The 11,130-nt window shown below is 62.0% G+C and overlaps 1 protein-coding gene across 1 annotated transcript; it reads left to right on the forward strand.

The window, feature by feature from the left end:
- Positions 1-206: 206 nt before the first annotated feature.
- On the forward strand, positions 207-10,285 carry U2AF2 (U2 small nuclear RNA auxiliary factor 2). The gene is made up of 12 exons (XM_065859681.2): positions 207-549; positions 1,266-1,401; positions 2,843-2,872; positions 3,020-3,123; positions 3,984-4,135; positions 4,597-4,713; positions 4,791-4,929; positions 5,534-5,613; positions 6,267-6,389; positions 7,189-7,275; positions 9,053-9,301; positions 9,851-10,285. Exons 1-12 carry the CDS (start codon positions 501-503, stop codon positions 9,983-9,985), a joined length of 1,401 nt encoding a protein of 466 aa, XP_065715753.2. The 5' UTR covers positions 207-500; the 3' UTR covers positions 9,986-10,285.
- Positions 10,286-11,130: the final 845 nt, after the last annotated feature.

Below are 11,130 nucleotides of genomic sequence, written 5' to 3' on the forward strand. Positions count from 1 at the left end.
CACGCAAAAAGGTGAAAAAACGGTGAATAAATGTGAACAAATTCTCGACATTTTGGGTAAATTGCAGCACTTCCGGGTTCGGGGTCACGGGGTAATGGGGTCGGGGATTCACGGACGAGCGGCTCCGGAAATGACCGAGTGCAGGCGGAAAGGGCCGAGCGGCTCCGGAAGCGACCGAGCGTGACCGGAAAGAGCCGAGCGGCGGCGGAAAGAACCGAACGGCGGTGGAAGGAGCCGAGCGGCGGCGGAAACGAACGAGAGCAGCCGGAAACGCCCGAGTGGCGGCCGGAAAGAGCCGAGCGCGTCCCGAAGAGTCCCGAGCGGCGGCCGGAAGCTGCCGAAGCGCGGGGCCGGAAGTGGCCGAGCGTTGCCGAGCGCGGGGGGGGCGGACGGTGCCGCCGCGGCCTAAACGCGGAGCCGGGAACCGGGGCCTGAACCGGGGCCGGGGGGACGAGAAGAGGAACCGGGAGGAAGAAGCGGAACCCGGGGCCGCGTCCGCCATGTCGGATTTTGATGAGTTCGAGCGGCAGCTCAACGAGAACAAACAAGGTACCGGGGCGGGGGCGGCGCCCCCCCCATCACCTCAGCGGCCTCACACGGGGCCCGAGGCCCCCCAGCCCGGGTGTTCCCGCCCATTTTTGGGGTGTCCCCGCCCACTTTTAGGGGTGTCCCCCACATGGGGTTGCCCCCCCGACCCCGGCCCCACTTTGGGGGGTCCCTGTGCCCCCCCACCGGGGTCCCCAACCCCCCAATTTCCTGCACCCCCCGCCAGCGTTGGTCCCGTTCCACGTGTGGGGTGCAGCCCCCCCAGGGCGGATTTTGGGGAACTTGGGGCATTTTGAGCAATTTGGGGTGGTTTTTTGGGGGTGCATCCCCCGGGGGGGGTCTCTGGGGTCCCGCCCCCCCACTTTAACCCCCCACCCCATTTTTTGGTCCCCCCCCCAGTAGAACAAGAACAACCGGGGGGGTCCATGTCTGTGGGTTCAGCTCCCCAGGGCGGGTTTTTGGGGCATTTTGAGGGATTTTGGGGGTGCATCCCCGGAGTGGGGGTGGGGCTGGTTTAAGAATCCTGCCCCCCCCTTTTTGTGCCCCCCCCCCTTCAAACAGGACAAGTAGAACCAAGGGATCCCCAGGGTGGATTTTGGGGGGATTTTGATGCATTTTGAGCGGGATCGGGGGGTTTTGTTGGTGCTGTGGGGTCTATGGGGTCCTTCCCCCCTTTCTAATGTTTGTGTACCCCCCCATTTTATGCCCCCCCACCCCAGAGCGGGACAAGGAGAACCGGCACCGCAAGCGCAGCCACAGCCGCTCCCGCAGCCGCGACCGCAAACGCCGGAGCCGCAGCCGCGACCGGCGCAACCGCGACCAGCGCAGCCTGTCCCGGGAGCGGCGCCGCCGCAGGTGACCCCGCACCCCAAAAATGACCCCCCCTGAACCCCAAAACCGACCCCCCCCCCACCCCAGCGCAGCCTGTCCCGGGAGCGGCGCCGCCGCAGGTGACCCCGCACCCCAAAAATGACCCCCCCGAACCCCAAAACTGACCACCCCCCCAGCGCAGCCTGTCCCGGGAGCGGCGCCGCCGCAGGTGACCCCGCACCCCAAAAATGACCCCCCCTGAACCCCAAAACTGACCACTCCCCCAGCGCAGCCTGTCCCGGGAGCGGCGCCGCCGCAGGTGACCCCGCACCCCAAAACTGACCCCCCCGAACCCCAAAACTGACCACCCCCCCAGCACAGCCTGTCCCGGGAGCGGCGCCGCCGCAGGTGACCCCCGCACCCCAAAAATGACCCCCCCGAACCCCAAAACTGACCACCCCCCAGCACAGCCTGTCCCGGGAGCGGCGCTGCCGCAGGTGACCCCGCACCCCAAAACTGCCCCCCCCGAACCCCAAAACTGACCACCCCCCCAGCGCAGCCTGTCCCGGGAGCGGCGCCGCCGCAGGTGACCCCGCACCCCAAAAATGACCCCCCTGAACCCCAAAACCGACCCCCCCCACCCCAGTGCAGCCTGTCCTGGGAGCAGCGCTGCTGCAAGTGATCACCCCCAAACCCCAAAAATACCCCCCCATGACCCCCCAAACCCCAAGGACTCCCCCCAGGACACCCCCAAATTCTCTTGACACCCCCCCTGATCCCCCCCAAACCCCAAATCCCCAGGAAGTCCCCCCAAACTGACTCCCCCTTCCCCCGCTCAGTGCAGCCTGTCCTGGGGGCAGCGCTGCTGCAAGTGGCCCCCCCCAAACCCCAAAAATACCCCACCATGACCCCCCCAAGCCACCACGACTCCCCTCCAGGACCCCCCCAAATTCCTCCGAACCCTAAATCCCCCCCAAACCCACCAGAACAGCCTCTTGTGACCCCCCCAGACCTCCCCCTTAGCCTTAATTAATTGGGGGGAGCACCTTGATTAATTGTGCGGTCCTGGTTAATATGGGGGGACGGGGGCTGGTTAATTGGTGTTGGCATTGATCAATTTGGGGGGGCCCCCCAGTTAACTTGGGGGGGGCTTTGTTAATTTGTGGCGTTAATTTAGTTGAATGCAGGGCTTTTTTTAATTAATGGGATTTTAGGTTAATTCAGTGGGGGGCTCAATTAATTGATGGGGGTCACTTTAAATGGGGGGGTGTTACTGTAATTGAAGAGGGGGGCATCTAATTATATTGGGGTGTATGACCTGGATGAATTGGGTGGGGTTCTGGTTAATTGGGGGGGTATTAAATAGGGGGGTCAGCTTAATTAAAGGGCGGCTCACTATAATTGACTGAGGGGTCACATTAATTAAATTGGGGGGGTGGGGTGTCACAGATGCTTTATTAACTTAATTTTTAATTCCTCCCCCCAGGTCACCCTTGAGCCTTTCGGGGCCCCTGAGGTGAGTTTGGGGGGGTCTGGGTGGGTGTGGGGGTGTCTGGGGCGGGTCAGGGGGTTCTGGGGGGGTCAGGGGGGTTTGGGGGTGTCTTGTGGGGGGTCAGGGGTGCTCCCCACCCTCCTCATCCCCATTTTTTGCCGCCCCCCCCAGCCGCTCCCCCCGCCATGAGAAGAAGAAGAAGATCCGCAAGTACTGGGATGTGCCCCCCCCCGGCTTCGAACACATCACCCCCATGCAGTACAAGGCCATGCAGGGTATGTGGGACCCCCCAGAACCCCCCCAAACCCACCCTGAACCCCCAAACCCCCTGGGGCTCCCCCAGGTCCTAGTGCCCTCCTCTTCGCGACTGTGGGGCTCAACATTTCCCCCTCTCAGGTCCGCTAAACCCCCATAAATTTGCCCCAAACTTTACCCAAAACTCCTCAAATTTCTCCCAAACTCCTGTGGGACCCCCCTGAGCCCCCTTCCAGTCTAACAGTCCCCCCAAGCCCCTCAAATCTCTCTTGGGCCCCCCCAAACCCTGCAGAGCTCGCCCAGGTCCTAGTGCCCCCCACCCAGAGCTGAGCTCACCTTGAGCCCCCAATTTCTCCCCTTCAGAGCCCCCAAACCCCCCCAAATTTCCCCCAACCCCCCCCCCCAACCCTCCCTGACCCCTCTCAGTTCTGACCCCCTCCCAGAGCCCCCCAAATCTCTCTTGGGCCCCCCCAAACCCTGCAGAGCTCACCAGGTCCTAGTGCCCCCTACCCAGAGCTGAGCTCACCCTGAGCCCCCAATTTCTCCCCTTCAGAGCCCCTAAAACCCCCCAAATTTCCCCCCAACCCCCCCCCAGATCCCCCCCAACCCTCCCTGACCCCCGTCAGCTCTGACCCACCCCCAGAGCCCCCCAGATCTCTCTTGGGTCCCCCCAAACCCTGTAAAGCTCGTTCAGGTCCTAATACCCCCCAACCAGAGCTCCCCCAGGTCCTAGTGCCTCCCACCCAGAGCTGAGCTCACCCTGAGCCCCCAATTTCTCCCCTTCAGAGCATCCAAACCCCCCCAAACTTTCCCCAAACCCCCCCAAATTTCCCCCAAACCCTCCCGGGCCCCCCCATGACGTGTCCCCCCCGTTTCGCAGCGGCGGGACAGATCCCGGCCACCGCGCTGCTCCCCACCATGACCCCCGACGGCCTCGCCGTCACCCCCACCCCCGTCCCCGTCGTGGGGTCCCAGATGACGCGACAGGCGCGACGGCTCTACGTGGGGAACATCCCCTTCGGCATCACCGAGGTGACAACGGGGGGACACGAGGGGACACGGGGTTGGGGACATCGAGGGGACACCCTGGGGGACCATAGGGGGCGCTGGCGGGGCAAGATTTGGGGGGAAAAAACAGGGATTTTGGGGCAATTTGGGGCGATATAAGGGAGATTTGGTGGGGGGGCTCTGTATGGGGAACATCCCCAAGGTGACACTGAGGTGACATTGAGGGGACACTGGGGTTGGGGACACCAAAGGGGGGGAGATTTGGGGCTTAAATGGGGGATTTAGGGGCTGGGAAACCCCCTGAGCTGAGCCCGCAGGGCTGGAATTTGCCACATTTCCCCCCCAAAAAACTCCCCAAATCCCCCCAAAACCCCCCCCAAAAAACCCCAAATCCCCCCTGAGGGGTTCACCCAACCCCCAACTTTCTGCCCCCCCCTTATTTTGTGTGTTCCCCCCAATTTTCCCCGTTTTCCCCCCATTTTCAGGAGGCGATGATGGATTTCTTCAACGCCCAAATGCGCCTGGGGGGGCTGACCCAGGCCCCCGGGAACCCCGTCCTCGCCGTCCAGATCAACCAGGACAAAAACTTCGCCTTTTTAGAGGTAAAAAACCCCCATTTTGGGTCTGGGGGGGTCCCCCGATATTGGGGGGGTCCCTAATTTGTGTGTGTCCCCCCCAGTTCCGCTCGGTGGACGAGACGACGCAGGCGATGGCGTTCGACGGGATCATCTTCCAGGGGCAGTCGCTCAAAATTCGGCGCCCCCACGATTATCAACCCCTCCCCGGGATGTCCGAGAACCCCTCGGTCTATGTGCCAGGTGGGGGGGTCCCCAAATTTATGGGGGGGTCCCTAAAATTATGGGAGGACCCCAAAAATGTGGGGAAGGGGTCACGCATCACTACCAACTCCTGCATCCCCTGGGCTGCTCGTTGGATCCTTTTTAGGGGGTAAAAATGGGTCTAAAGTCAAGATTTTTGGGGTGCTGTGACCCCCCCAATTGGGATTGGGAAGGGGGGACCCCAAAATGTTGGGGGGACCCCAAAAATATGGGGAGGGGGACACAAGTCACCACCAACTCCTGCACCCCTGGGTTGCTCATTGGGTCCTTTTGCGGGGCAAAAATGGGTCTAAAGTGAAGATTTTGGGGTGCTGTGACCCCCCCACAAAGAGGGTTTAGAAGGGGGGCCCCTAAAATTATTGGGGGTCCCCAAAATGATGGGGGGACCCCAAAAATGCAGGGAGGGGGACACCCCTTGTCACCATGATCTCCCTCCCCCCACAGCTCCTTTGTTTGGGGTTGTTTGGTCTTTTTTTATTCGTTCTTTGTTTTGGGGGGTGGGGTGGGGTCTTCCCCAAATTTTGGGGGTGTCACCCCCCCCAGTTCCTCCCAGTTCCTCCCAGTTGACCCCGTTCCCCCCCAGGTGTGGTGTCCACGGTGGTGCCCGACTCGGCTCACAAGCTCTTCATCGGGGGGCTCCCCAATTATCTGAACGATGACCAGGTAAAAAGGGGGGAACCCCCCAAAAATGACCCCCGGGGCCCCCCCAAAGTCTGGGGGGGGGTCTCAGGGCCGAGGGGGGCACAGGGACCCCCAGGGAACCCCAATTTCCAACCCCCCCCAGGGCTGAATCCCCCATTGACTTCCAATGCGCTTTGAGGTGGGGGGTCCTGGTTTTTGGGGGGTCCCCAATCCTGGGAGGAGTTCCCCAGTTCTGGGGGGGTCCCCACATCCCTGTGACCCCCCCCCCCCATGGCCCCCTAAACTTTATGGGGGGGTCACAGTGACCCAAATTTCTCCCCCAGGGCTGGATCCCCCATTGATTTCCAATGCACTTTGGGGTGGGGGGGTCCCGGTTTTTGGGGGGTCCCCAGTTTTGTGGGGGGGGTCCTTGATCCCAGTGGGGATTCCCCAGTTCCGGGGGGGTCCCCACATCCCTGTGACCTCCCCCCCCCCATTTTTTTGCAGGAGGGGCACAGGACCCCCATTTCCCCCCAAACATCAATGGGCAGGAACCGGGTGTTTCAGTGGGGGGTCCTTGTTTTTTTGGGGGGTCCCCAGTTTTGTGGGGGGTTCCCTGATCCCAGGGGGGATTCCCCAGTTCTAGGGGGGTCCCCACGTGCTCAGGACCCCCCCCAAATGTTGTCCCCCCCCAGGTGAAGGAGCTGCTGACGTCCTTCGGGCCCCTCAAAGCCTTTAACCTGGTGAAGGACAGCGCGACCGGGCTGTCCAAGGGCTACGCGTTCTGCGAGTACGTGGACATCAACGTCACCGACCAGGTACCCCAAAACCCACCCGGGGGGTCCCCAGACCCCCCCGGGGTCCCCCCAAAAAACCAGCCCCCCCCGGGGGCATCTTGTGCCCGAAATCGCCCCCAAAATGCACTGAAACGGGGCCAAAATGAGCCCAAAGTGGCACGAAATGCACCAGGGAAATGAGGTTGTCTGCCCCAAAAAATGGGGCTTGGGACATCAAAACGGGGTTGGGGACCCCCCCAAAATTGGGGTGGGGGTCCCTAAAACCTCTCCAGGGTCCCCCCCAAAAATCCAGCCCTCTCTGGGGTGTTTTGTGCCCCAAATCTTCGCAAAATGCACCAAAATGGGCCTAAAATGGACCTGAAGTCCAGCAGGGAAGTGCTGCTGTTCCCCCCTCAAAAAGGGGGTTCAGGACCTCAAAATGGGGTTTGGGACCCCCCAAACTTGGTGTGGGGGTCCCCGAAACCTCCTCAGGGTCCCCCCCAAAATTTCATCCCTCGCGGGGCGTTTTGTGCCCCAAATCCTCCAAAATGGGCCCAAAACGGGCCTAAAACCCACCAGGAATACGCTGGTGCTGCCCCCAAAAATGGGCTTGGGGACCCAAAAAGGGGGTTGAGGACCCCCCCAAATTGGGGGTGTGGGTCCCCAAAACCTCCTGTGACCCCCCCCAGACTCATTTGGGGCATTTTGTGCCCCAAAATGCTCACAAATTGCCCCGAAATGCCCTGAGAACGGGGCACCCCCCACCCAGGTCGGAGTCGGGGCCCCCCGGTGTCACCCCAATGTCACCCCATTGTCACCCCCGTGTCCCTGTCCCCCCCAGGCCATCGCGGGGCTCAACGGGATGCAACTGGGGGACAAGAAGCTGCTGGTGCAACGGGCGAGCGTGGGGGCCAAGAATGCGACACTGGTGAGGGGACGTGGGGACATTGAGGGGACGTGGGGACATTGGGGGGACGTGGGGACAATGGGGGACGTGGGGACATTGGGGGGACGTGGGGACAATGGGGCGTTGGGGCGATGAGGGGGATATGGGGACATTATGGGGGACCGTGGCACATTGGGGGGAACATGGGGACAATGGGACACTGGGGACAGGGGTGTGTGGGAGACACCAGAACTCCTGGGTCCCTTTATGACACCACCAGAACTCCTGGGTCCTTTCTTTGGATCTGGGGGTCACCAGAACTCCTGGGTCCCTTTATGGGGTCACCAGAACTCCTGGGTCCCTTTATGGCATCACCAGAACTCCTGGGTCCTTTCTTTGGATCTGGGGGTCACCAGAACTCCTGGGTCCCTTTATTGGGGGTGTGGGGCCACCAGAACTCCTGGGTCCCTTTTATGGGGGTGTGGGGACACCAGAACTCCTGGGTCCTTTGATGGAGGTGTGGGGTCACCAGAACTCCTGGGTCCTTTGATGGGGGTGTGGGGTCACCAGAACTCCTGGGTCCCCTTTATGGAGGTGTGGGGTCACCAGAACTCCTGGGTCCTTTGATGGGGGTGTGGGGTCACCAGAACTCCTGGGTCCTTCGATGGGGGTGTGGGGTCACCAGAACTCCTGGGTCCTTCGATGGGGGTGTGGGGTCACCAGAACTCCTGGGTCCTTCGATGGGGGTGTGGGGTCACCAGAACTCCTGGGTCCTTTGATGGGGGTGTGGGGTCACCAGAACTCCTGGGTCCTTCGATGGGGGTGTGGGGTCACCAGAACTCCTGGGTCCTTTGATGGGGGTGTGGGGCCACCAGAACTCCTGGGTCCTTTGATGGGGGTGTGGGGTCACCAGAACTCCTGGGTCCTTCGATGGGGGTGTGGGGACACCAGAACTCCTGGGTCCCTTTGATGGGGGTGTGGGGTCACCAGAACTCCTGGGTCCCTTTGATGGGGGTGTGGGGTCACCAGAACTCCTGGGTCCTTCGATGGGGGTGTGGGGTCACCAGAACTCCTGGGTCCTTCGATGGGGGTGTGGGGTCACCAGAACTCCTGGGTCCTTCGATGGGGGTGTGGGGTCACCAGAACTCCTGGGTCCTTCGATGGGGGTGTGGGGTCACCAGAACTCCTGGGTCCTTCGATGGGGGTGTGGGGTCACCAGAACTCCTGGGTCCTTCGATGGGGGTGTGGGGTCACCAGAACTCCTGGGTCCTTCGATGGGGGTGTGGGGTCACCAGAACTCCTGGGTCCTTCGATGGGGGTGTGGGGTCACCAGAACTCCTGGGTCCTTCGATGGGGGTGTGGGGTCACCAGAACTCCTGGGTCCTTTGATGGGGGTGTGGGGTCACCAGAACTCCTGGGTCCTTTGATGGGGGTGTGGGGTCACCAGAACTCCTGGGTCCTTTGATGGGGGTGTGGGGTCACCAGAACTCCTGGGTCCTTTGATGGGGGTGTGGGGTCACCAGAACTCCTGGGTCCTTTGATGGGGGTGTGGGGTCACCAGAACTCCTGGGTCACCTTTATGGAGCCACCAGAACTCCTGGGTCCTTTCTTTGGGCCTGGGGGACACCCGGACGCCTGGGTCCTTTTCCGGGGGTGGGGCCAGGCCACCTTCTCCTTGTCCCCAGCTCCTTGCGAGGGGGGAGGTGCCACACAGGTGACAACAACTCCGGTGACAATGCTACAGACTTGGGGACGCGGGGGCTGGAGGAGGAGCCCCCGGGGATGTCCCCAAGCGTCCTGACCCCCCGTGTCCCCCCAGAGCACCATCAACCAGACGCCGGTGACGCTGCAGGTGCCGGGGCTGGTGGGGACGGCGGTGACGGTCGGGGGCCACCCCACCGAGGTGCTGTGCCTGCTCAACATGGTGCTGCCCGAGGAGCTGCTGGACGACGAGGAGTACGAGGAGATCGTGGAGGACGTGAGGGACGAGTGCGGCAAGTACGGGGCCGTCAAATCCATCGAGATCCCCCGGCCCGTGGACGGCGTCGAGGTCCCGGGGTGCGGGAAGGTGAGAGAAGTGACACTGGGGACGTTGGGGACACTGGGGGACATGTGGGGTCATTGGGACTTGAGGGACAGGAGGTACGAGGGACATAGAGACCAAGATGGGGTCATCAAACCCACTGAGATCCCCCAACACATGGATGGTGTTGAGGTCCCGGGGTGCGAGAAGGTGAGACGGGGACGTTTGGGGACACTGGGGGACATGTGGGGTCATTGGGAGTTGAGGGACAGGAGATACGAGGGACATAGAGGGGACATAGAGACCAAGATGGGGTCATCAAACCCACTGAGATCCCCCAACCCGTGGATGGTGTTGAGGTCCCCAGATGTGGGAAGGCAATACAAGTGACATTGGGGACATTGGGGACATGTGGGGTCATTGGGAGTTGAGGGACAGGAGATACAAGGGACATGGAGACCAGAAGGGCCCATGGGGACCCTCCCTTCCCCCTCCTGTCCCCCATAACCCCCTGTACCCCCCTCCCCCAGCCCCCCGGCCCCTCCCCCACCCCCCCAACCCCCTAATTAACCGATTCTCTTAATTAACGCGCAGATCTTCGTGGAGTTCACGTCGGTGTTCGACTGCCAGAAGGCCATGCAGGGCCTGACCGGCCGCAAATTCGCCAACAGAGTCGTGGTGACCAAATACTGCGACCCGGACGCCTATCACCGGCGGGACTTCTGGTAGCGCCCCTCCCCCCCGCCCCTCCCCCCGCACCCCTCCCCCACCCCCCCTCCCCCTCCCGCCGGTTTTTGGGGGGGGGTTTTCCCCCCTCCCCCCACCTCCCCCTTTCTCAGTGCTGGTGTTGTAGCCCCTCCCCCTTCTCCCCCCCTTCCCCCTCCCTCCCCCCCCACGTCGTGTTTTGTTATTGGGGGGTCTCGCCCCTCCCCCCACTCCACCCCCGCCCCTCCTCCCCCCCCTCCCCTCAGAGATGGAGCTGGGGGATAATTAAAAAAGATTAAAAAAAAATAAACGATTTTTCCAGTTCTTTGGGGTTTGTGTGTTATTGGGGAATGGGGGAGGGGGTGACCCCCCAAATAAGGTGAGACAGCCCAAAATAGGGGGGGTTTCACCTCCAAAATATTGGGGTCTCACCCCCAAACTATTGGGGTTTCACCCCTAAAAAGGGGGAACTTCACCTCTAAAACGGGGGGATTTTACCCCCATTAATAGGGATCAACTCCTGCAAAAAATGGGGGTCAAGACCACCCACAAAAATAGGGGGGTTTTCCCCAAAATATTGGGGATTGACCCCCCCAAAATGGGGAAACAACCCCCCAATATATGGGGATTTACCCCCAAAATGGGGGTGCAGCTCCTCCCTACTTTGGTGTTTTGGGGGGGCACTGAGGGGGACCCAGGTGTCCGGGTGCTGCTGCTTCATTGAGTTAATGGGGAGGGACCCAGGAGTTCGGGAGGGATGCAGGTGGGGGGGACACACGTTGGGGATGAGGAGATGGGGACCTCAAAACGCTGGGGAGGGGGACAGGGGGACATTAGGGACCCCAAAGTCCCCCAAAATCCGCTTCTCCCCTGGTAGCGGCCCCGTTGCGCTTTCACACCGGTTTGTCCCTCCCCGGCCGCCGTCCTCCCCCCCCCCCCCCCCCCCCCCCGCTCAGCTCTGCCTTCCTATTGGCCGCCACTGCGCAACGCCCCGCCTCCCCCAGCGGCTCTTTTAGCCCCGCCCCTTTCCGTTCCTCCCGCTTTTATTGGTCAACACGCGCGGCGCTCCTCCCTCCCATTGGCCGCCGTGCGCGACGCCCCGCCTTCCCCGAGGGGAGACCCTTTATCCCCGCCTCTTTCCTCTCCTCCCTCTTCTATTGGTCAACACC

This window comes from Patagioenas fasciata, chromosome 35 (genome assembly GCF_037038585.1).
Source record: "Patagioenas fasciata isolate bPatFas1 chromosome 35, bPatFas1.hap1, whole genome shotgun sequence".
NCBI lineage: Eukaryota > Metazoa > Chordata > Aves > Columbiformes > Columbidae > Patagioenas > Patagioenas fasciata.